General features: G+C 36.1%; 2 protein-coding genes across 23 annotated transcripts in view; both read left to right on the forward strand.

The window, feature by feature from the left end:
- The window catches only part of LOC5577684, a 245,090-nt gene extending 239,013 nt beyond the window's left edge, over nucleotides 1-6,077 (forward strand). For 16 of the 21 annotated variants that reach the window (XM_021849744.1, XM_021849757.1, XM_021849756.1 and 13 more), the window contains one exon: nucleotides 3,758-6,077. In XM_021849744.1, the coding sequence (XP_021705436.1) occupies nucleotides 3,758-3,869 (112 nt within the window). In that variant the 3' untranslated portion in view covers nucleotides 3,870-6,077. Of the gene's footprint in view, nucleotides 1-3,513 lie in introns of all 21 variants that reach the window. The other 5 variants (XR_002501267.1, XR_002501269.1, XM_021849758.1 and 2 more) reach the window with 2 other exon arrangements.
- Nucleotides 6,078-6,417: 340 nt separating this feature from the next.
- The window catches only part of LOC5577686, a 31,084-nt gene continuing 10,103 nt past the window's right edge, over nucleotides 6,418-27,398 (forward strand). The window contains exon 1 of one of the 2 annotated variants that reach the window (XM_021849762.1): nucleotides 6,418-6,772. In XM_021849762.1, the coding sequence (XP_021705454.1) occupies nucleotides 6,632-6,772 (141 nt within the window). In that variant the 5' untranslated portion in view covers nucleotides 6,418-6,631. The remainder of the gene's footprint in view (nucleotides 6,773-27,398) is intronic. The other variant, XM_021849761.1, reaches the window with a different exon arrangement.

Here is a 27,398-nt window from a genome sequence, read left to right on the forward strand (position 1 = left end):
GTGGTCCACCCTAATTTTCAATAACACCAAACAAAGGGCTTAACTAATACAAACAACTTTGTAGAAGACCGTTTTTGTCTAATGTTTCGTTCTAAAGCTCAAAATGCATATTTCCGCGTAAAACTGATTCCTGGACCATAGTGCAATCCAGTGATAACTTTTAAAAACAGTGGCTTCTATGGGGCTCTGCACTTAAATCATTCGCTCTTTTTCACTCTTCTATATTTCTAATTGAAGTCTTAGTACAAACAAACTTACGCAACACATAGAACAAATTCTATTAAAACTCCGTTGCCCATTTCACTCTATCATCATCTGGTGATCATGTTGCACGAAATCCTGTTTTGTGCGTGCGCCTCTGGTTGTGAGGTTTGTAACATTGTCAAATGAGTTGTCGCCTGTTTGTCTGTGGTCTAAGCAAAGATCTTTGATTAAGTTGCTTATGATTAGCAGATGAAGTCTTTCATCGGAATAGTTTTACCATATCTTTGGAATGAATCTATGATGAAAACTTCAAAAAATGCTATGACTTAGCGAAGATTCTTCAGCGAACTACATATACCTAAGATCGATGGTAGTGCTTTAGGAATCTCCGATGAATTCCTAATAATATTGCTCGCTTATGAAGTCTTCCATCAAGTTAAATTTGAAATTTTACACATACTGGATTGCTAAATTCTGTGAAACTTACAAAGAGAGAGCCTAAACCCACGGACAATAAAAAGGAACTATAACATTCTCTAAAATCATTCATTTGTTTATAAAGCTTCAGGAAATATAGTGTTGTGCAACAAGATAATAGAGATAGAAAACTAGTTTATGATCTCTATTAATAAAATGTGCAGAAGGCGCAGCTGTGAAGCGTTAAACGAGAGGGGAAACGGGGAACGATAAATTGGCTTCTCAAAAAATATGTTTGGTCGTATCCTTTTCTAAAATTATAATACAATCCTTCAACAGACTTACTTAAAGTTTGTGTAATGATTTTCTCTCCGTTTCACATATTGAATGTAACACCAGAAAATATTTCTGGCACTCATGAAACATGGATTTGTTGACTAAGTAGTGAACTAATTTAACTGAAAAAAAAAGTTTAACTAGACAGAATCTAAATAAAGCTCTTAACATAATATGATGAAACTTTGTTGAGCCTAGAGCTCCTGAAAGTTTATAAGCAATTTCTATCGGAACCCTCCATAAGTCCGTCAAAAAGTATTAAGAATTCATGAATGATATTTATGCAATGATGATGGAAGATTTTATAGTTGTTTCACAAAAGATGAGAATGTTGTACAAGCTTTTTTTCTATCTCTACTATCTTTATTAACAAGATTTTTAGCCCTTGGCCAGTTTATCTCGGGATCAATCACTTTACTTCCTTTGCTTTAGTCCTAAATGAATGTTGTAAAGATCGGATTTAATCCTTGGACATAATGTTTCAGTAGTTCCCATAAGTTACTTCGAAATATGTTTTTTTCTGAAAACGTTTAAGTAAACTTCGATTGATTTGCTGATTTTTCCATTATTGAGCGAATGGATCTTTTGAAGATTGGCTATGGTCGAAGCACTGTGAAAATGATTGATGAGACTCTCAGCAGATTCTGTTGTAAGTACCTTCAAAACCCTTTGGAGAAATTCGATGAAGCTGAGTTGCGTTACATTGTGTGGTAATGGAGTGTTTCGTAGATTGTATACTGAAAACTGTCATGATAGTTACTTTATCGCTCCTATTGCAATCGATCATGGAATACTATTTTGAATGGACTAGTTATCCAATCGGAAGTCAGAGAAGGCATGACAATTTCCATTGCCGGCCACGCCCATCTTCTCCGTCACGAAAAAAGGAACGGAGGATGATGGTATCACAGCTACTTGAAGAGAGGCCGACTGAGAGTTGGATGATGGGAAGGGTAATGGTCTAGGATTTACTATAAGCGAGTGATGCGAACGGATTGAAATCTCCATGCGCGAGCGGGATGGGGCACAGGTATTTACACTTAGTGTCCTAGCTAAGAAGTTTTGGTTTAAGCGCCATTACTCGCTGTCTGAAACCAAAAGATTAATTTGCCCTACATCATGATACACAAAGAGCTCAGAAAATATGCAGTTTAATTGGAACAAACTCGCCAAATCCGTTTGTTTATCTTAACTTCAAGTGAAAAAGCTGATTCAAAAAAAAAATGGGAAATTGAATCCACATCCTCTGGACGGTTTTGTTTCTTAATAGAACCAAGGCATACATCCCCATGGGAGCGTAGACGATGCTTTCCGTTATCAAAACACACACAATATGAAAAGCAAAATAAGACAGTTCTTTTGGTTCGAAATATTCAACTTTGCGTAGCACAATGATCATTATCGAGTGCAGTTGTTACACTTTAAAAAGCTCTTTTTCATAACTGTAAATACTCGACAATCCCAAATTGGGAAACTGTCAGCCATCTTATAACAGTGTGGAAGAATCACCCGGAATGTGACTTACTTCACCGGAAATCTAACACTGACTGACTTGAGGCGATTGGAAGACTGACGGCCACATCACGCACACACTAATATTGCGATCATAGCATACGCATGCATTACCGTCTCAGCTGTCAGCCAGTAAGGGGAAAGGTATTAAACATACGCATGTAAGGGGAAAGGTATTAAACATACACACCCCACAATAACTATTGGGGATCATTCAAATATTACGTAACGCAACAGGGGGAGAGAGGGGGTCTTGCATAGTGTTACGGTCCATACAAAAATTTAAAATTTTCCATACAAAAACTGTTACGTGGGGGAGGGAGGGGGTCTAAAATTGTCAAATTTTGCGTTACGTAATATTTGAATGAACCCTTGTCAGAAAACATTACACAGCACCTCCAAATCACTCAGTCGTAACTGATATACTTTGTCATCTTTAATTATTTCAATCTAGGAAAAAACACTCTCCGGGTGGCGTAGCACCGGTAGAAGCTCTAGCGGAATCATTTAAAACTAGCACGCAGAACGCCAGTTTTTTTTAATATATAATCTTTGCAAAGAAAAAAAAGTAAGAGGTTGTTTCCGAGATACGACCGCTAAGTTAACATTGGATAACATTAGCTTCATGGCGGATTGAAGTTTGGTTGGCTTCGACTGAACACGATAGAATAAAGAGGAGTAAGACCAAAAGGGGCGTTTCCCTTTGAATGACGATAGTGGCCAAGATATCGCGCAATGATGTCTGTGTTAGGAATACACAAGAAAAATGTGCTTTTCTATGGAAAATAAGACATGGCTCATACTTTTCATTATTGGAGTCGATTCGTCCATTGTGCCGTTGAATATCATCTCCCAGCAATCACAGCCTACTTATTGATTATCAACGCTACCGTCGCTTACCCTAACATGTCCTTTGCTTGATCGTCCGCAGCTTTGCTAAGAGATAATTTTAACGCTTAACATTGTAATCAAATGTTCGACAGAATCAGATTGAAATATTAAATTTTCCAAACGATAATAACAATCACTGCTTCGTCGCAATAGGTAAACCGTTCCCCCATCATCACAATACCGAAGATCAGAAACTCAATCGCAAAATCATCCGAACCATCATCAACGGCAACCATTCGAACCTCATCGCGCAAACTAATCCGGCAACGCCATCTACACACAGGAATTTTGAAACACGAAATTCTTCAAGAGTCATTCTCACACTCCTCAGTGAAATGAAATGATCAATAACGATTATTTTCTGCCAATTTTCCCCCGACTTCGCCGGAACGTCTAGCGAGGGCAGCGAGGATGAGGATAGCGACAGCGATAGCGAGGTTCGCAGCCTACGGATAAGCTGGCGGGAGCGGTATCTGCGTAAGCGCCGCAACAAGAAGAAGAGGAAGTAGGCGACTCGCGACTTCCCGAGTAGATCCCAAATCCTAGTATATCGCGTTCTATAAAGAGTGTTGCTGTAAAAGTTCGCATGCATACGATTAAAATGGCGTTTGACAAATGAATTTGTCAGGACAGCTGTCAAATTGATCTGTCAAACTACTGTTTATTTTCTTCACCTCGTCATAAACTTGGCGCTGGAATGTAATCCAAGCAAAAACAAAACCAAAATTGACTATTTTTGCGAAATTGTCTGTCTAAATGTGCATCGTCGTCAACGTTTTCTATATTTTGAACCGTAAAACAGAACAGCTGGCAGCCATCTTTTGTTCGTTTAGATCCTTTTCAAGTTAACAAGCTTTGCATGTAAAGCATGTAGTCCAAACATTTGTTCGACACTAGAGAAATTCTGACAGTTTCAAACAAATGTTAGAACTGTTGTCAGATCGCTGTCAAATATTTGACAGCGTGTACTGATAGCCTAATTATTTTGAACCGATTGCCAAATAGAACAAAGATGGCCGCGACGGTAGCTTTTCATCATGACAGACTAGAAACTGAGCATGCCATGACTTTTACAACCGTGGCTAAACAGAATAAGTGAAGCCAACAGAATTGTATATGTATCATAAATGCAAGGATATTTAATGACAAAACAACAAGGAATCTTAATTCTAATACCCTACTAGACGAAGAAACAAATCGATTAGTTTTATAATCAAAACCATTTTCCGATAGGTGGCATACTATGTAAGAAGAGCTGATATTGAATGTATTTTAATGGAAAATAAACACAAACATGTAGGACAAACCAAAAAACAAACCGAACGTCAGACAACAGACTGACGCAAGCATATGCCTAGCAAGTAAGGACCTTTTTCTAAGAAGCAAACCCCGTTTTCTTATGGAACAGAACAGACACATCCTCTGCAAAAGAGAATCTCACACCAATCTTAACTGATAGTTACAAACAAATATAGGGAACCCACATTGATGTTGAAAACAAACTAGCTGTCAGAAAATCAAACAATACTCGACATAATACGGATCATTTTGAAAGCATACATTGAAACCAACCCAGATTCAACACAATAATTATGTATAACTTAAGTATAACCTCCAAAGTTGTTTGAAACACCCTATTATGATTGATCGAAACCAGAACAACAACAACAACCAGCGCATATCTAGTTATTTAATTCGTAACCCTAATCTAGTCCAATTCGTGCTAACAAAACCACAGAAGATTACTTCGATTTAGTGAAACGAGAACAACCGAGAGCCTATTTAACCGAAGCAAGCCATGCTCTTCCTCTCTTCCCAATGAACAAACACAAAAAAAATGAAACTAAAATGTAAAGTATCTCTCTTACTCTAATCTCATGTATCCGTTCATTGTGAACCACTCACTTATTTATGCTTCTTCTAATTGTTTGATCGAAAATTCGATGAGGAATTTAGAGACACAAGCGAGCGGAACTTGTTAAGTTTTAAACTAGTTTATAAACTGCTAAGTTTTTCCTTTAAGGCAACACTGTTCAGACGGAAAAGGTACATTCATACTATTTATTGCGGAAACACGCAAAACCAACACTACTACAACAGCAAGAACAATGCCCTATTTATTACAAAAAAAAAAGTTGTGTCGAACTAGTTTCATCGCTCAGTTGCGACGACGCGAAAGGGGAGTTATTAAAATCGAGCTTTTCAATTGTTGAACATTTTCCTGTTTTTTTGCTTTGCAAGTCCCTTAACTATTCGATAAGATCTATTGCTAGTTCAAATTTTCCCTCTAAAAAAAACCCTATAACCTTAACTGTAGAAACTGCTTTCAAATTCTTTATCAATCATAAAACGGAGCATACAAGATGATTTCAGTTGTCAGTTTGCAAGCAAAAGCCAATGAGAACGCGCGGAAGAGAGACCCAAATAGCGTTTGCGTTCCTCTCTGAATGAATGGATATTGAATTTCGTAGCCACTAAATTGTAGTATTTAGTTTTGGTAGACTTAACACATGGAACGTCTTTTTCTAGAAGTTTTATTTATTCAAACAGCAACAAAAATAGAAGAAGAAGAAGTAAACTGATATTCGTTCGGAAAAACTGACAAAAATGGGAAAAATGAATGATATGAATATAAACACACCTAACAATAATTAGTTATTCCGAAAGAAAATGCAAAACAAAAAACTTGCAAATAAAAGCCAATAAGTGACGAAATACAACGACCCAGTACCTTGATTTTGTTCACGAAAGAAACAACCCTCGCGCCCGCACATGGCCAACTCAGTCCTTGATCCGAACCGCCAACACTGTCATCATCCAAGCAACCTAACCTCACTAATTTCCCTCGTGTTTCTCACCTGCTCACATGGGCCATAAATCGGCCGGGACGACGTTTCACCCTGTCCTCGGAACAATGCCGTCCCCATGGGAACCACTACCAAATAACTTGTCTGCGCCTATGCTCCGAGCTTCCAGACGGGCAGCATAAATCGATAAACCCCCTCGGAATATTGCCATGGTGTTTCAAGGTTGCTGCTGTTTTTCGGTCGGGTCTTCGTGAAGGCACCCGTCGTAGCCTACTTCGCAGTTCTACGCCACGTTTTGAAGAAGCAAGAATGAATCCGAAAGTGCACCCACTGCTCCATCGAAACGAACGGTTCCCATTGGATTGCGCCACCCCTGTGGTAACGTTGTAAAAAGTGAAAGTGTGACCCAATTCGGAATCCGGAATTTGTGGTGATTCGGGTTTTCAGCTATACCAGAAACGGAAATGAACACCTCAAAATGGCTACCGAAGCAGCACCACGAAGTGGTCAAGCTTTTCGAGCAAACGCGGGCGCTGGAACGGGAGTTCCGGGTGCTCGGAAAGAAGTTTGCCACCGACATCAACCTGGATCTGCCGGATTACTACGTGAGTATGGTCGAAGGGAAATCCGGAGGTGCTCCTGCAATGGCGCAGTGCAAAATATCGATTTTAGGGGTCGCATAAGCGTAGCCTTCATTCGGCGGCGGAACAAAGAGAGTTAACCGTTGAAAAAAGTTGTTCAGTGATGACTAAAATGAGGGTTTGATTAAGTAAATGAAGTCCGAATTTAGTACTATGCCATTAGTAGTGAACTAGAGTAGATATGTGTCTTTTGAACTAAATGATATAGTGCTATTCCGTTTTTATTTACTTATTCAACTAAACAACTCGAAGATTTATTATCATGCCTAAATGTTGCCTAGCTTTTTGATACGAATACCGTCTGGTGTTGCGAAGATCGCGACTAACACTTCAGTAGTCGCTGTTGTATTTTGTATAACACTGGTGGAAAAACCTCGCTTGTCGAACCATGCACACTAAAAAATATAATTTTTAAATTGACAAAATCGTTGAAATTGACGTAATTAATCGTGCCATAAATCAAAACATGATTCGTTTTTGAATTATCGATTATGTAAACATGAACATCGAAGAATCATTTCAATATTCCATCACGTAAAATTACACGAACAATCTCGTCGGGGAAAGTGAAACGTCATCGGAATAAAGTTGAAAGTGTTGTTCTGAGCTAATTGTTTGTTGTTGCAAAGTTGTTTCACAACATATGCTGCAGAATTAATTTGGAGTAATGGAGTTACTATTAATTGATTTCCACATTCTCATCATCAGAGCCGTGTTTGTGGAGTGCGGAACAACTCGTTCGCCACATCGCACCGAATCCATACACTAAAACAAGCGTTGAAGTAATGAGAATTAAATCTTAAATTTACTATTCCAATCACGATTGAGCTATCAAGAACGCCTTTTATGTGCGTTTTGGTCCCTCTTAATCCAACCGCATCGATAGCCGAGCGGTAAGCGTTCGCGCTTGACAATCGCAAGATCCTCGGTTCGATTCTGGCTTGCAGCAAGCCAGTTTTTAACCATGATATAGTAATTTTTACTGTCGAAATGGTACTACACAGTACCAAAAAATAATGTGATTTACGTCTTTTGGGATGCACATAAAAGAAGCGAGCCGAATGACGTTAATTTATGTCCAATTTCAAATATGTTAGTGTCTGATTCGGGAAATGTCGAGCACAGTTCCATGGTTTTCGTGTCCTTTAACGTGTAAAATTACATTTTTTGTTCAATACATCTTCAAGGACACGTTTTTGTGTCGTTCCATCACTTACATCATGTGTCATTCAGTCATAACCAGAATTACGTCCAGAGTAATTTTCATTATTTTTAAGAGTGTATGGTAAAATTGAGTGCACAAAATATTTGAAATAAATGCAACAAATCTGCACAAATCAAGTGGCGTTGTGTATTTAAATTAACCCTCTAATATAGTAATTTCAACTACAACGCTGTTCTCAGTGTAGCGTTATGAAAAAAAAAAAATCTACTGTAGGGTCGGTGTTCCCTTAGTGGACAGTCCCCTATAGTCGCACTAGTGGCTTTTTACGGCCGTTTTGCTATAAACCTTTTCAAAACATTTTTTGACATGAAGGTCAGGAGCTATTTATCTAAGTACCATTGATGCACAGCTTGACTTTGTTCAAAAAATGATCTAAATAATTAGTTTTGCTTAAAATTTGAGCTCTCTTGCGCCTATAGTAAACCTATTGTTCCTATAGTAGCACTACTGAGAGAAGCTATTTTTAGTTTTACAAAATAATTGATGAATTAAAAACTTTTTTTACATCAAACGAAAGCTTTTGATCCACACTTTGTAGGAAAAATATAAAAATTTAATAAACATACGGTTTTGATAAGTATTTTGCCAACGCCGGGATGCTAGTGCTACTATAGGAACAGAAATTAGAAATAGTGCTACTATAGGCAAATGTATACCTATAGTGGCACACGCGATAATAAATGCAAACATTTGAGTTTTCGTTGTTTTCATATTTTTCCCACAAAACCAAGATAAAAAGCTTTCAGATGATGAAAAAATAATGACGATAGCGTTATTTTTCGATTTTATACGAATTTTTGTTCTTAGCTATGCGGCTATTGGTACATCGACCCTAGGTAAAGTGTTTTGCTATTTGTTCTATGGAAAATGAATTGTGTTGTAGTTTCTACATATGAGCAATTCTCGCTGAAACCAGGCCGCCATCGGCACCCATCGTTAGAATTCAAATTTTATGTCACTGATCACTAGTTCTCGATAAAACTTAAGGGTGGTCCTTTCTGTTTTCTCAAATTGGTGGACCCCTCGTACGCCAGCTAGCTGAACAGTTTGCGAAAAAGCCCATTTTTCGATAAATCTTGGGTGTTTCTTCACGGGATATGTCTCATATTTCGCATGGAACACATAGCAAACTTAGTGGCATCGTATAGAGAGAGGACTCAGCTTTTATTTGAACTCGAAAAAAATCTGGCGGCCATTTTGAATTTGGCTGTTATCTTGAATTTTGTTAGAAAAATCGTTTTTTCACCATTAGCGCACCGCTAGTTTTGAATTCTGAGATCACCATCAGAAAGCTGAGGAAAAATTGCGTAAGATAGGCTACAGAAACTAGGTGAGCAATGGTATTTACCCTATCAAATGAACGATTTTCTAAATCATGTTCTACGATTTTGACGTATATGGCGAGTGCAATCAATGCAACAATATTTTTTTGTACTACAAAGAAACAAGTTTTCAACCTTGGGTGTTTTATTCGAGTCGAGTGAAGAATAATAATATTATTTTGAGTGAAAAAATCTGGCGGCCATCTTGGATTTTGACGCCATCTTGATTTTAGGTAGAAGAATGAATTTTTCACCTTGATAGCACTCAGCATGTTGAAATTAGAGGTTATCAATAAAAAAAGGTTACGTATACTCTTCTTCTTTTTATTCTTAATTTTCCTGACGTTACGTCCCTACTGGAACCGAGCCAGATACTCAGCTTAATTGGTCATAAATCCAGGTTATTAAATAGGAATTTTCTTTTATAATGCGATTTCTGACAACAGAATAATTCTTCGACATATCTTTGAATTCAGTAATAATTAATAAATAAATTCAATAAATGAAAACTGTCCAAAACCATTGATTGTATTAAACAAACATTTTTTTTTACCATATGCATTGTTGTTCATTGAATGAAGTTTATAGATTGCGCATCGGGACATTAGTAAGTCTTGTGGTAATATCTGTAGTATACGTTAAAACTACATTACTAAACATTGACAAAAGTGCATTAATTCAGAATGGATATCTTAAATTTTGAAGCAAAAAAACATCCTTGATTTTCTGAGCCATAAAGTATCGTTTTAAGTACCGCCCAACATGCATGTGAAAAATAGCGAGATTGAAAGATGTAAAGCAGGTTTTGTTCTAATGTGGACGTAATGCCGAAACGCAGGTGTATTATTTCGAGGTTGGAAAATCTGGCGGCCATCTTGGATTTCGACGCCATCTTGGTTTTTAGCATTTGAATGATTTCTTACCATCTCAGTGCTCATCATGTTAAATTATGAGGCCTCCGTTAAAAAACAATCAAATTCTATTTTTCTTATCTTATCTTAGCTGTTCAACTGATTGTTCATTTCTATCAATGGTTTTAGACCAAATAAATGAAAGAAATAATGCTATTTTCAACTCGAAGATATGCAGAAGAATCATTCAGGTAGCAAATAAGGGTTAAAAAAAATCATATTTGATAATTTGTTTTCAAAGCTAGTTAAACTGAAGGGCTGGTTCTGTTCCAGTAGGGATGTAACGTCAGGAAAAAGAAGAACTAGAAGAAGAATAAGTGTAACGATAGCATTAAAATTCAACATGCTGAGTGCTATCAAGGTGAAAACTCATTCTAATACTTAAAAACAAAATGGCGTCAAAATCCAAGATGGCCGCCAGATTTTTTCACTCAAAATAATACTCCTATTCTTCATCTGTCTCAAATAATTCACCAACGATTGAAAACTTGTTTCTTTGTGGTACAAAAAAATATGTTTGCATTGATTGCACTCGCCATATACGTCAAAATAGTAGAACATGATTTAGAAAATCGTTCATATCATAGGGTAAATACCATTGCTCACCTAGTTTTTGTAGCCTATCTTACGCAATTTTTCCTCAGCTTTCTGATGGTAATCTCAGAATTCAAAACTAGCGGTGCGCTAATGGTGAAAAAACGATTTTTCTAACAAAATTCAAGATGGCGGCCAAATTCAAAATGGCCGCCAAAATTTTTTCGAGTTCAAATGAAAGCTATGTCCTTTCTCTATACGATGCCACTATGTTTGCTATGAGTTCCATGCGAAATATGAGACACAACCCGTGAAGAAATACCCAAGATTTATCGAAAAATGGGCTTTTTCGCAAACTGTTCAGCTAGCTGGCGTACGAGGGGTCCACCAATTTGAGAAAACAGAAAGGACCACCCTTAAGTTTTATCGAAAACTAGCGATCAGTGACATAAAATTTGAATTCTAACGATGGGTGCCGATGGCGGCCTGGTTTCAGCGAGAATTGCTCATATGAAGAATAAATTATAATACCAAAAACATGTATGGTGTTCTTATTACTCATATGTAATTGATAAAGAATATCAGAAAGAAATGGGGATGGTATGTCTTCTTAGCGTTGAGGTTATGTTTATACTAAATTACGTCACATTTTCAAATTACATGATGCGAGTTGTTTACAAGTAAAATTACAATTTTGGCTTCTAAGACCTAACGCAATGCTTAAAGAAGACGTAATTTTATGTCATTTCGCTCGCTCTAATATGTCGGTCTTTTATGACACAAAATTACATGATTATTTCCAAGTGTGCAGGTGTCCGTTAAGAATCTACAGAAACTCGCTAGAACTCTGAAGTAGCACGCTATGAATCCACAGAATTTTGCTTACAATTCTCATGATCTAGCTAAGGAGCCATATAGGAGTTGACATCTACCCAAGGGTTTCTAGGATTTTTTTAAGATATCGCTTAGAATTTTAAGAAACCGCTTCGATATTGCTGAAGTCTTCGACCGAAATTCTCGAAAGTTCATAAGGACTTTCCGGAGTGCCACTAGTAATCTCCAAATTCTGCTGGAATCCTATAAAGATTGATCTTGCCAGAAATATTCAAAATACAGTATTCCGCTAGAAATTTAGAAATCTCAGCACTGCCCATAACTGCATATTTGTAACATTCGACAAAAGTAGGCATTGAGTAAATGGGATACCAAGTTTGCATTTCACTGTAGTATGGGAGGAAACTAAAATTTCAGAAAATCATCAAGAATTCAAAAGAGCATATTTAAGGCTGAATCGCATATTGGGTGAATAGTCAGAAAATAATTCTGATAGAAATTTCGTTGCTACTACATTACGAGGCTCATGTACAATCTCAATGTGACTGTTATGCGGTTACAATTGCCAATGTGACAAAACAACTTGGTATTTTTTTCGAATTTTCTAGAACAAAACCACAGATTTTAGTAGGTTGATCGAAAGTATTTATCATTTGATGACTCTCCATGGTATTAACTCCAATTTGTCAAAAATGTTGAATGTGACTGTTATGCAGTTATGGGCAGAGCAGTTTACAAGGAATCGACAGATTTCGCACAGCATGTCCAATACACAATCTTTGGATCCCACAAGAAACCCGTGATAGTCGATAGAAATACCGAGATTTCACTCGGTATTTTCAAGAATTTGCTCAAAATCCTCAGAAAGTCATTTCAAAAACATAGGATCTTGTAAGGATTCTTCAGAATCCAGTTAGAGAACCCCTAGACCTAGCCAGGGGTCACCAGGATCTCGTTAGGAACATTTTGATAATTTCAACTGGCCTGCATAGGCCTTTTCACATAACGTTTCATCTCAGCTGATTCAGAAGCTCTTTGACAGTTCTTGTATGAAAATGACAGGCCCGTGTTAGCACCGGTCCTCCACCGATTTAAACAAATGCATATACGGACCTGTCACATGAAAAGGCTTATTGAGCTCTCGCCGAACGGTGTCACGAACACATGCATAAATATGCTGGTAGAAAATACTGCCGTTTGATTTTGCTGGGAACAGCTGATCTTTATTCATATTTTCCACCAGCACTCTTCCCAGAAAACCAGAAATCGCATGAAAGTGCACGTTACAACTCGTTTATTCATACTAATTACATCAAACCCGCACAACACCGTGGATAAACTCGTCAGATTGATAAGTTTCCTCGCATAAAACGCTTCTTTTCTGAGTTCATTTGTACATTTTATTTCGTCTCGTACACTCGTACAAAGTAAGTCAAATCAATCCGTAGCAGCTGTCAAATCAACATTTTGTTATCATAAGTTAAGTCGCATAAGATCACAGGTTAGTTCGGTAGAATACTTATAAACTCGCATTGTATTTTATTATTCATCACATAATATATGTACGCATATCGCCTCCATTTTTGTACGTAGAAGGCCTTTTCGCGACATCTTATAAGTGAAATTTTGCACATATAAAGCCTCCAGGTGATTGTGTTATACGCACATTTAGGTTGTCTGGGTTTGAGCAGTGTTGGTGACAAGTAACGTGTATGTACACGAGCGCAGAAACCACTATACTTGATATGATATACACTCAGAAACACGGGAAGTCACAAAATGACTAAATTTTAGTAATTTATGACTATTTTCTATCTGCCTCTCTTTTATCCTGCAGGGAATTTTATTCCTATTTGTCAATTCACATGGGTTGAAGCATTACTAAGCTTCAACCTAGTCGATATGACAGTTAGTGTGAAAATCCACAGCAGAATGAAAGAGAAAATAGTCATTAATGTATAAACTTTAGTAATTTTGTGACTATTTTTAATTCTCAGAGTACAGGTATGTTCCGTTTTTATCACGTTCCGATTTTGTCACGTTCCGATTTCGTCAACAAATTATTCCGTTTTTATCAACACAAAAAAAAATTTCTCTTATTTTTTTTAATTCTTGGAATATAATCTCAAAACTTATTTGAAGCTATTTAAATGTTTTTAAATAGCCTCAGGGTTGAATTTTTGACATTATGTTGGTGTTGATCACCTACGATACATGGTAGGTGTCAAGTCATATACGATTCAATAAGGTTTAATTCCTTTCTATCCACTAGTCAATTAGTTTTCAAATTTAGCATGAGCTGATGGACAAGATTGATGCATCTTTCAACATTCGAGAGTTGATCTGGCCACGTCCTAGCAACCAGGCTTGACAGAACTCCTCTGCGATGCAGGAATGAGGCGATTTTGATGTTTTATTGAGAAGTGAAAATTGCACTCAACATTTTCAACGCAGATCCTCCAACGATTCGAATGAGAGTGCAAAGAAGTACGAGAATTTTTTCTAGTACTCTTGTTGCTAAGTTCACATTTACCCACACTTTGAAAGAACTCTTGAGTGTCCCGTCCGAACAAAACAGCCAGGCTATTGGACATGGATGGAGACACCATCTTCTATGGTGACAGAGGGCTCGATTGGCTTGTCAGATGGATCGGGCCCGGGACATCCTGTCTACTGCGAATCGCTGCAGTTGATATAGAGCAAGTCCACTGCCTGAAAACAGCACTCGCGGAGTTGTTATGATTTTTCGATGCCTCTCTGCTTAGTATTTTTTCAGTCTCACGCAAAGAGGTAACGGCAGCACGTTGCTCTGTTACTGAACTCTGATAATGTACAGGAGTATACTCAAGCCTGCTAGCATCGTCTGGAATTCGTGTTGCAGAGACCTCTCCTTATTCTTTTATAACATGGAATCATATAATTTTCTATGTGAATTTTATAGGCATATATCGATGAGAATGATCAGTTCTTTATTATAAATAATGTACCTGAGAATGAACTCAACACTATTTAAGTAATGGCAAGGAATATTATCGACTTCATTTTATTTTTGATAAGACTGTCGATCCCGTCATATTTTGTACATTATCTTCCATCTCTCAAACTCGATAACATTACACAGATTATAGCATTAGCCATTGATTAGGTCCTGTTTCAAGGGTAGGGGAAGAGGTCCAGCAAAACTTACACAATCTATTTAAGTATTTGGAATCTTTAAACAATAAGTTTGCAACAGGGAAGATAGAAAAGGGCTGATGGCTAACAGTTTGAGAAACTGATGATACTGAATCGTCTCACGTCACGCACGTTCCCATCTCAAATTTGTTGGGATCTTGATTTTTGAGTGGACACGCACTTCTTCGAGGAGCCCAAAAGTTTGATAAAGAGCTTATACCAACTACCTTACGCTTTCCAAAGACCTTAGCAAAAGAGATTCTAACCAAAATGTTTTATTTTGGTTATGGTTGTTCTGGAGTTTGTACACCTTTGTGTTCTTGATGAACCTATTCAACATCGTTTCACCAAACAAAATAGTAGGATTTTAATTTAGGTTAGTGCTAGCCAATTCGTGATTCAACGCAGAGCTAAACGGTAAAGGTGACGCTCTTCTAGAATGGCGATTAGTGCATCCCAGTCGAAGTTGGTAGTGATAGTGAAGGAAAATCACCCAATCATTTTACAGAACAGATTTTGACAATTAAAAGCACAGGAAACCGTAAATATTCATTTAAGCTTGAAAAACTATCGTAACATATCCCCACACGCTAACTTGAAAGTACCCATTAAATGAGTATCTTGTACCCATTTTTTTCACAAGTACTGAGCTGTCAAATAATGGGTATTTTTCTAGCTCCAAATAATGGGCCATTTTACCCCATTATGCAGTTCTGCTGATGAAGTGCATAATGGGTAAACAATACTCTTTGAGTTTAAAATCAACATCGCCATTTTTGTTTTTGATTTTTCAAGGAACTTTTCGTGATTAGCAAAAAGTCTTCATTTAAGTCAATTTCCTAGTGCCGTTGAGTTTTATCGTTGTCCAAATTGCTGCCGAAAGTGAAATCGCGTGAAATGGATATAATCAGAGAAAATGTAGATGGTGAAACGTTCCGGAAGTTGGAAGGTAAGTTACCATAGTTCCAGTTTTCCACAATCCATCCGAACATTTGCATACTCTTACAGGATTCCGATGTACTGTACCTGAGTGCGCAATGTTCATTCCAGCCTGTCTGGAAGAATTTAAAACTCACTTAAGAGGCCACAAATTGAACACTAGCGGGAATAATCCGTCGTATTTGCAGTGCTATTGTGGTTCGATACAAAATTCGTTTAAAACTCTCAAGGCACACGTAATTAGGCAACACCCTGGAGAACCCGAGGGAGCATTCTCTTCGATATGTGATGTCCCACCAGCATATGCGCCGATGGACGTGCATCAGGGTGATGGAACGAATGATTCCGTTTCCGGAACAAGATTTCCGAAGGAGGAGTTAAAGGAAACAGCGACAAATACTGTTTCTAAGCTACGTTCCGACTCGGCCGTAACAGAAGTCAAGGTGAAATTTTTCAACATAATGTATTAAACTGCTGCACAATAAGTGAAATAAACGTTATCAGAACATTTAGAAATGTTTTTAAATTATTTTTTTATTTTTCATATATCTGAATTTCAACCTAGCCTGGAAAATAAATAAAAATAAAAATGGGGTTTTTGTACCCATTTTATGTTGACATCGCAAGGGTATAAAATACCCTTGTTTTGAAGTTCGGCTTACATACCCATTAATGAGTAAACGGGATTTACTCTTTTAATGGGTTAAGCCACTTAAGGGGAAAATGGGTACGAAAGTACCCATTAAAGGGTACTTTCAAGTTAGCGTGCACATTTAATCACCAATCGGATGTCAAATGTGTGCAAAATGTACCTTAGCAAAATAAATAATTATAAGAACAGTAAGCTGAGAAAAAATCTCTTCCTCAGTTGGGATATAATGTCTGTATGGCATTACTTTCCAACTGAGGAAAAGTCTTTTTCTCGGATTACTGTTCTTATAAAAAGCAAAAGGATGAGCATGGACAGAAGAAAAATAAATTGTTTCATATCAAATCTTTCTTGAAAAAAAGAAAACTATCAGCTTAACCCACTTCCTCGTAGTTATTTTTACAAATATGACGCATCTCATTATGTAAAGCACATTTATGTGATTATCGGTTTAATATTCCATATTGAATACAATGAATATCTCACCAACAAAACTTAAACTGTTAAAATGTATCGCATTAAATAATCATATTGATTGATTGGAGTCTGCAATCAACTTTATTTACGATATTTTACGAATGAACAATCTAAATACCGTAATCCGGGGGCAAATTGATCACAATTTTACAACTTTTTGTTGTGTTGTCCTTCGTAATTTTAATATTGTCAAATAAATTTCGACAAAATCAGTACTCCATTGACTCCTCTTCTAAATTTGGGTCTTCTGAATCTGAAAATGATGTCGAAATTCTTACAACTCTATTATTTCATCATTTTATTGCAAAAATAAACTTTGAAAATCTACCTAAAACGCCTAAATGTAGGCAATTACATGTAATATAAGCAAATTATTTGAGAATAAACGGATTTATGAGCAAAAAACTATACTTGCTATGCTGTATGATATCAAAAATTAGTTCAGTAACTCATACTTAAGCTTACACAACATTTTAAACACTCAAAGTTGGCATGTAGGCACCAGAGCACCAGAGGATTGTTTAGCACCAATATTTCCAACTGTGTTGCTTACACCTTCAAATTGTGTGAATATTTCTATGCAAAACTGACTATACTAAAAATGAGATACAGTCGACTCTCCACAACTCGATGTTCTATAACTCGATATGCTCTGTAACTCGATGGATTTTTCGTTCCCTTCAAATTTCCATGCATCGTGCTCTCCATAAGTCGATATTTCTATAACTCGATATCTTCACTAGTCGATGTCATGTGAGAGGGAAATTTCTGTCCATAACTCGATATCTATTTTAAAATCTTTCTTTTTTTAGGAAACGTGGTCTAATTTTTGTTTGGAGATGAAAAATACTTGCAAGTTGTAATAAAAGTTGAAAAACATGAAAATAAAAAATAATATTGTCAGTCAAAATAATGTGATTATTCGAACATGGTCCCTTGAATATCGAGTTATGGAGAGTCGAGTGTAGTTCAAAATGATCATAAGATATTTATAAACTAGAAAACATGGAATGTCTGTGGTGCCAACGAAACCTTCAGCATCCTTGGTACGAAATGTGTGTCGGTACCGACCTGATCAAATTCACCCCAGTGATCAATTTGCCCCCGGATTACGGTACCAATCACAGCTCCCAAACATCAATACTGTGCATTTATATAATGAAATTGTGTATTATCCTGGCAAAACTGCAATTTTGTTTTAAAATTTGTAAAATATTTTGTCTAAGAAAATTATTCCGTTTTTGTCACGGTTCCGTTTTTATCAACTGAAAATTGCCGATCGCGTTCATAAAAACGGAACATACCTGTAATATGGGACGCAGTATATTCCACACTGAAAACATTCTACAAGCTCGATTAATGTGTTTCACACGTGAATTTTCACTAATTGTAAAACACATCAAACGATGATGTAAAACCAGTCGCTATCGGCAATCGAAATTCAAATGTAAAACACGTTAATTTACAAATTTTCGATAAGTTTGCTATAGAATTTATTGCTTGGTTTTCTGAGTCCAGGCACCCAATACGGGCGCCTGGTTTCTCCAAAAATAACATGTTATTTAACATGTCACGCGCAGATGGCAAATGTAAGTCCTTGTCATGTTAGGCAAACTAGTTCTACTAGTGATTGATATAATTGTAAAACACGTTGAAATTGTATGTAAAAGCCTTTGCTATCGAATCAAGATCAAACCTTAACAGAATTACAAGTTTTACACGCCATTTGACACGACAGATCCACGTTGAAAAGAATATGAATCGAATGTGTGGATTATTTTCAGTGCAGCCTGGTATAGAACGCTGGATCTTTTCTTAAAATGTCGAACGTCATATTCATCGCACGGTTCAAAGACGAGATCGCAGTAGGCAGCGCGCGTAATTGGAAGTGTTGAAAATGTAACTATCACGTTTTTATCGTCTCCGCGAAATGTTCGATTCGACTGGTGCAGTTTTTTGAAGAAAAAAAGTGTCTGTAGCGGAAATAAAACAGTTCATTCTGCACGCGTTCTGCTGGGCAGTACTTCGTTAAAGCCCAAGCAGAAGGTGAAGATTAGACTGGCCCAGCTCAGTATGGGAGAAAAATAAAGTTCTATGATTCCACGGGGCACCCTCCAGGATTATTTCTTGGGGTTAGACGAAGCCTTTCTGAAAAATTCAGCTTATTTGGTCGTTCCATGAGCTGGCGCAATTAAATTGAAGTTAATATGGGATTTTCAGCTCAAACATATGAGCAACAGCACATCATCTACTGTTTGGTTCAGGAAAAATGATGATCGCGTTCAATTGGACCCAGAATGTCAAAAACACTACTCGATGTAATAGCGAAGAATATTGTAGAAGATTGTACCATGATCATTATTAATAAAGTTGGTGTTTTAACCATCTGAAGTATATCATGCAATACTGCTTGTATTTCTTCGCATGCATATAAGTGACTGTACGGGTGTGCTGATCGAAGCCTAACTTTCAACAACTGAAAGAGTTATAAAAATGAGATTAAATCCAGATACAACCTTCTGCAATTATGTTCATTAGGGTATCAACTAGTGTATTTGTCATTCTGGGCTTATTTGAACGCGAACAATTAGTATACAGAACGAAACAGTGACATAGGAACAATTTTCAATATATTTGAGACGAATATCCCATACAAACTTCAAATCGAATGCGCCAGATGGTGAAGCAACCAATTGAGTTGAAATTTTGAGAGAGTATTTTTCTTACCCTAAGGCTCATATCTAGGGGTGCCCCGTTGAGTTTTTCAACTTTTTTGTTTAAGGGACAGTCTAGTGAAGATGCATTGAATCCAAACCTCAAATTCGGGCTGAGGGCTTGATCGAATTGTCACTCGCTGGTTATGACCAATCAATCAAGTTTTCAACTTGAACCGCTGTCTTGTTCTCTATATTTGTGCTCTTGAGGGTATGAGTTTTGGCATCGTTTCATCTTTACCAAAAAAAAATCGTTTTATCTTACGTCACCGCGTCGCCGGAGTTTTTTTTCTCGTTTTTGCACGCGTTCTGAGAGCAAACGAATTCAGGTTTTCGAGTCGCCGGAGTGATATTTTGCTTTTGTGAAAAAAACATGCCGATTAAAATAGCTACAGCTGGTCTATCAAGGATGGATGACCAATTTAGTGAGCACGTTTCATGCTTGTACAATATATTATTAAATGAATTTTTATCATGACAACGGTGGAAATGTTGCTTAAATAAATTGATTTAATAAAATTTGAACAGTTCGTCACTGTAAGTGTCGACATAGACTTTTATTAATCAACATTGAAAGCCTTTACAAAACATATATTTCCTTTTCTTTTGTTTTTATCATTATAAAAAATAATCCTTGAATGGTGCGATGCTAAAAGTGTCGACTTACCGTATGTTAATGTTGTCTTCAGAGTACAGATAAGTGATTATTTGAATTAAGGTTGCATGAATCGCATCACTTTCCAAGGTGAATCCTGATCATGCAGCTATGATCCCTCCCCACTAACAAAACTCCTTCCCGTGACAATCATGGAGATGCAGAGGTGATCTCGATCTCTAGTAACAATGGATGTCACACTAACATTCCTTCTCGTCCCCGATGACCGTAAGGACGTGGCCGGCGCCGTTATTGACCCTTTAAGGTGAAACATCTCGGAATCCAAAAATGGCCGGCACAATGGCCGACTTCTCACCCTACTCACGTTTTCAAATGCACAAAACTGGAGAAATAGTTGACAAACGTTCCTGATCTTCTTATTTTAAGCTTGCTGTTAGTGCACAAAGCCAAAATAAAAAGTGCACTGTTGTGGGATGCTTTCTTCGCGAGATTTGTGCCTTTAAAGTTTTAGAGCAATCTTAGAAGTTGATTGCAAACTGTTTCACTTTAATGTTAGGAATGATCGAAAGTGTACACTGAAGATGGAAAGCTACTCCCAAGCTACATCTCTTGGTTCCTTGAGCAACTTCGATTATTCTGCTCAATCACGGAGTAGCAACTACGAATTGTACGGTCGTTCAAGCTTAAAAAAATGCTATTCATCGCACGATGTAATTTTTCAAGAATGAGTTACAAAATCCTTCAGTGAATCTGTTGAAAATGTGTTTAAAAAAACCCGAAAGATGTTGAAAGTGTTGTTTATCAAATCTCTAGAAAATACTTGAATAAATTACTGATGAATTTTTCGGAAGAATCATATGATAGTATCCAAGGGAAAAAATATAATTATCTGACCAAATTCCTTAACAAATTGCTCGGTGAGCTTTTGAGTATTTTCGTGGAAGAGTTTTTGAAACAACAGTTGAACGTATTCATCTAGAAACTTTATAGGAATGTTCGATTTTTGTTTCTTCGATAGGCATATTTGAAAAAAATAAATCAATATTATTTTTGAGAGAGTTGTTAAGGAAAGGGAGCAACATAAAATTGACTTTTAAAGGAATCTAAAGGAACACTGATGATTTTTTGTGAAAAAAATGCAGATAGATCGAGAATTCTCTGAGAAATCTAAGAACATTTTCCCAGTTGAATCCTGTTCCTGTGTTGCTCATGAAAATCTTATGGGATATTAGAAGAAATCCTTGGAGTAACAACTGGAAGAATCATTTAATGTTTTTCGCAGAAATTCCTTGAAGAATTCCCACAGGATTTTCTGAAAGATTTGTTGAAGGATTCTGAACACATATTTTAGGAAGAACATCAAAGGCAAAGTTGGAAAAACTGTTGGGAACTCTTTATTAAATTTGTGGAAAGAATCTTTGCTTGATAACCTTGAAGATAATTTTGGTAAGACTACTAGAATTTCTTGTACTATTTCTTAGAAAAATCCTCAGTAATTCCAGAAAATGCTGAACAAATTATTAATGAACAACCTAATCAGGGTGTCTACTCATTTACAGAAATGAAATTCCCTGAGATTTTCAGGTTTTAAAAAATAATTCCAGGATGAGCAAATCCCTCAAAATACCCAAATAGTCAATTTTAGTTGGCAAAAAACTTTTTTTAAATGAAAAGTATCCTTGAAAATAAATTTATTAAACAATAAATATCAAAGTATTTTTCGCTTCAAAAAAAAAAAAAAAACAATTAGGGTCGATGTACCAATAGCCGCATAGCTAAGAACAAAAATTCGTATAAAATCGAAAAATAACACTATCGTAATTATTTTTTCATCATCTGATAGCTTTTTATCTTGGTTTTGTGGAAAAAACATGAAAACTACGAAAACTCAAATGTTTGCATTTATTATCGCGTGTGCCACTATAGGAATACATGTGCCTATAGTAGCACTACTTCTAATTTCTGTTCCTATAGTAGCACTAGCATCCCGGCGTTGGCAAAATACTTATCAAAACCGTATGTTCACAAAACTTTTATATTTTTCCTACAAAGTGTGGATCAAAAGCTTTCGTTTGATGTAAAAAAAGTTCTTAATTCATCAATTATTTTGTAAAATAAAAAATAGTTTCTCTCAGTAGTGCTACTATAGAAACAATAGGTTTACTATAGGCGCAAGGGAGCTCAAATTTTGAGCAAAATTAATTATTTAGATAATTTTTTGAACAAAATCAAGCTGTGTATCATAGGTACTTAGATAAATAGCTCCTGACCTTCATGTCAAAAAATGTTTTGAAAAGGTTTATAGCAAAACGGCTGTAAAAAGCCACTAGTGCGACTATAGGGGACTGTCCACTAAGGGAACACCGACCCTATCGGTTTTGTTTTTAGTATATACAGGAAAAAGGCGATTTTTATTTAAGGTGAAGATGAATCGAAGCCAAACCTCAAATTTTCAAGAGCACGAATCTGGAGAACCAAACATCCGTTTAAGCTGAAAACATAATCGATTGGTCACTAGCTGGTAGTGACCAATCAATTAAGTTTTCAGCTCAAACGGGTGTTTAACACCTTAACTGCCACGAAAATCAAGAATGTTTACAAATGATCTGAAAGTGCCTTAAATCATCAGTCATAAAAAATAGTCCATTCGATTTAAAGGAAAAAATATTATTTCCCTTAAAATGAGATTCAGGATTTCTGGAGAGCGTTTCGGTATTTTTTTCTGTGGGGAAATCAGGGTTAGTAGTATAAAGACGAAGTGTTGGGAGGCTGCATGTTGGGAAGTTAGAAATAAACACCAAAATGTATGTATATATAATGTTATAAAATAGTGAAATAATAATAATAAATTTCAGCATTGAAGCTGCTAGCCCTAGCGCTGCTTTCAATATTTGGTTTATTGCGCCAACGATGACGGTTCCCAACAGATATTTTATTTGAAAAATTATTAGAGAAGTGTTTGAACCGCAGCAACAATATTTTGATGATATGCTGGAGACATTCCAAGATAAGTTTCTGGAACAACTTAATCCTATGTCAAATTTATCGAGGAATTCTTCGAGAAGTTTATAATAGATATCATCGAATAATGCCTGAAGGATTTTTTGAGCAATTCCTGAGAGTAATAGTGGATGAATATTTGAAAAAATCCTTATGAAAATGCCTGGAATAAATGAAAAAAAAAACGGCTTAGGAATTATTTTAGGATTTTGTAGGAAAATGTCGGAACATTTTTTTTTCCCAAAAACTCTGGAATAAACTTTTGAGGAAGCGTTAGAGTGCTCTAGAATTTTTGGACCAAATTCTGAAGAAATACCTCTAAGCATTGAAATCGCTGGTAGTATCTGGGGAGACAGTTTTGAAAGTATTCAAGAAGAAATCACTGGAAAAATTACTAGAATGACTGAAGCATTCCTCGCGAGATCCAAGAACTTGTGGATTAGTCGCCTAAAAGCCTAATAGTTATAATATAATTTTGCATCAGAATTCACTGCAAGCAGATAAAAAAAAAAGGATTTTAGAGATAATTTTTATTAAAGTAGACTTTAGAGACCATAACCAAAAATAGAGACTTGTACAGTAATCTAGACTCTAAAAGAAAATTTGCTTAGAGTAAAGTGGGGCAAAAGTTCGAGTGGGGTAAGAGTTTCTTTTTAAGATTTCTAGCTCAATTCAAAACAAATCTCATAAATGTCATGGTGGTTCGAATGCTATTCAAGTAAGAGACTTTTACTCCAAATATCATAAAAATCGATTGAGATTTGGAAAAGATATGGCTATTTGTTGTTTTTTGACGTGAATATTGTAATTTTTAGTCAAACTTTCGTTGTATGGAACCAATTGAAGATAAAATCTTTTTCAATATGTTATGTAAGGGCGTTTCTAGGCCTATCATAAGGTTGCTTTGAGGTGTATTAGTTTTTGCATAAATGCTTGAAAACAATTTTTGGCCCATAGTGGGGCAAAAGTTCGAATCAGCGGGGCAAAAGTTCGACCCATGTATAAAATCACGGAAAAATTTGCAAATTGCCTAAAATCCACATATTATCTTCAAATTTATTTAAATTTGTCTGATCGTGTGAAAACTGTCACCAAAATTTTACATTTCCACTTAGTTTTGCGAAAAACTGCTATTTTTGAGTATATTACAATTAACCCGGTTTTGGGCTATTTTTTGATGAAAATTTAGTGTGTATTTTTCGGCAAACTTAAGTTTACGGCTGGTGTAAAGTATGTCTGTCATAAAAGGATCGATGTTTTGTGTTTTAGCCAGCGAACTTTTGCCCCACACTAAATTCGAACTCTTGCCCCACCGGTGGGGCAAAAGTTCGAATAAGACAATCTATTTTGGAACTTTTATTACTAAAAATGGGTAAATATTTTAACACAAGTTTGTTCAGCAAAATTATAGCCAATATTTTGAAGGTTCACTGTATAGTATTTGTTTTGTTTTAACTGCTATTGTTTTCCTGGAAACTTTGATTATACCACTAAGGTCGAACTTTTGCCCCACCTTACTCTACTTGAAAAATGTAATATTTTTCGTGTCTATTGTAATTTTTGATCTTTCCTTACAAAGTTTATTATTTTGGTATAATAGACAAAAAAACATTTTTGTAAAATTTTTTGATTTTTTTTCAACTTATCAACTGCTTATGAACGACACCTAATTGGAGCTTTACTTGCCTTTACCAATTTGCTAATCTTAAGTGTCCTTGTCTAAATATGTTTACGCTGATTAATTAAAAATCGTTGAAAAGACTGAACATGTCAACTAGCGTTTTTATAGCGGCGCAGCCGAAAATTGTTTAAATTGAGGACATTTTTTGTCACAAAAACGACATTTTATACCATCTATTACTGTTTCAAAATAATTTCCCTGAGTGGAGCCGAAATTCCCTGAGAATTCCAGGGTTTTCCAGGTTGAATAAAATTCCCTGATAATTCCAGGTTTTCCAGGTTTTTCCAGGTAGTAGACACCCTGATAATGTTAATATATCATTTAAAAATTAAAATTTATTTATCTATACAAATAAAAATGGAATGGTGTTTGTATGTCACGAAATGACTTGAGAATGGGCTATCGGATATTGAAAATTCTTCCATAGTTATGTTCCTCAAGTGTTCCGACGTGTTTGTATATATAAATAGCACACAATATAGAACGGGAAAGTCGGAAAAGACGGGTGAGAATGGAACTATCATTTTGCGCGGGACATTTCATGGCGTTTTTCAACAGCCTACTTGATGGCAAGACGAAGTTTGCCGGGACCACTAGTATGTAATAAATACGTAGAGGACCTTCCTAGAGGAATATTCAAAATAATTTCTAAAGCATTCTCTCGCGGAATTCGTCAAGAGATTTTTTAAAACTATTTCATAGAAATTATTTGAGGATGTTTCTGGTATGGTCAGAAATCCTTAACTTCCGGAAAAATCAGTTGTAGTTCCTGGAGTATTTGAAAAGTACGGAAAAAAACTACGAAGGAATCCTCGCAGGAATTCTTAGAGGAATCTCTTAAAAGCACATGGTTGAATACCTGAAAAGTTAATGGATGAACCACGAGGGATATTCCTTATGAGCTATAGATATAGATGCCTTGTTCAAACTACGGAATTGTATCATGATGCATGCAATGTGATACAACTATATCACGAAACTCGTGCACACTAAATATTATGGTGATAATGTTTAACAGCTGATATTATGTTTTTTCTTCTTGTGATTCTTACCACATTTCATTGATTACTTCGCCCGCATCTCACAGCTCCGAAAATTCTTCTAGGAAGTTTCTTCTAAAATCCTCCACTTCCAGATGTTCATCGGAAAAGTTCGTCCCCCTATTAGATTCGTAGTTCCATCAGGATGTTCCTCCGGAAGTTCTACTAGGTAGTATCTCCAGAAGTTACTTCTGGTTGTGTATATATGAGATTCCTCTGAAAATTTTTAAAGGCAATTCCAACGAAATTTCCTCCAGGAAGTTGCATTGGGAAGTTCTTTCGGTAAGTTCTTTCGAAAAAATCCTTTGAGAAGTTGGAGTTTTCTCCGTAATTTCCTGTGGAATTTCCTTCGGAAAGTTGCCTCAGGAAGTTCCTTCGGAAAATTTCTTCGAAAAATTCCTTCGAAATTTCCTTTGGATTTTTTTTTTATTTCTTTTGGAATTTAATTTGGGGTTTCCTTCAGAGTTTCAATCGAAATTTCCTATGGAATTTTCTTCTAAATTTGCTTTGAAATTTCCTTTGGATTTTCTTTCGGGATTTTCATTGGAATTTCTTTCAGAGCTTCCTTCACATTTTTTCTTGGATTTTTTTTTTAATTGCAGTAACGCTCGAAATTTCTTTGCAGTTCGGAATTTTCTAACTAATGTTCTTCAGAATTTTTTTTTTGAAATATCTTCCGGAATTTACTATGAAATTTCTTTCAGAATTTTCTGTGAAACTTCCAGTTGCTTTAGGAAGTTACTTTGGGAAGTTCCTTCGATTCTTTTGGTAAGTTCTTTCGGACAATTCATTTGAGCAGTTTCTTCGGAATTTCGTTTAGAATTCTTTCGGAATTTCCTTTGGATTTTTTTTAAATTTTCTTTGGTATTTCTTTCAGAGTTTCCTTTGAAATTTGTTTTGGATTTTCCATCGGAATGACTATTGGAGTTTCTTTATGAATTTCTTTTGGAACTACATTTGGAGCTTCCTTTGGAATTTTCTTCGGAATTTATTTTGGACCTTTGGAATTTTGTATAGAAATTTATTTCGGAATTATCTCCAGATTTTCCTTTGGAAATTCCAAAGAGATCATCTACGGAATTTGCTTTGGAATTTCCTTAGGAATATCCTTTGGAATCTCTTTTGGAATTTCCTTCGGGATTTCCTTCGAAATCTTCTTCGGAATTTATTTTGCAGTTTCCTTCGGAATTTCTTTGGGAATTTATTTTGGAGTTACCTTTGCAATTTCCTCCGGAATTTTCTTCGGAATTTCCTTTGGAATTTCTTTTGGTTTCTCTTTGTAAATTCCTTAGAGATTCTCTACGGAATTTCTTTCAAAATGTCCTTAAGAATCTCTTTTGAAATTTTCTTTGAAGCTTCCTTCAAAATTTCCTTTGGAATCTCTTTCGGAATTTCCTTTGGAATTTTCTATGGAATTTTCTTCGGAATTCCCTCTGGAATTTACATTATTTTGATTTTCCTTTGCAATTCCCTT

Source organism: Aedes aegypti, chromosome 3 (assembly GCF_002204515.2).
Source record: "Aedes aegypti strain LVP_AGWG chromosome 3, AaegL5.0 Primary Assembly, whole genome shotgun sequence".
NCBI classification, from domain to species: domain Eukaryota; kingdom Metazoa; phylum Arthropoda; class Insecta; order Diptera; family Culicidae; genus Aedes; species Aedes aegypti.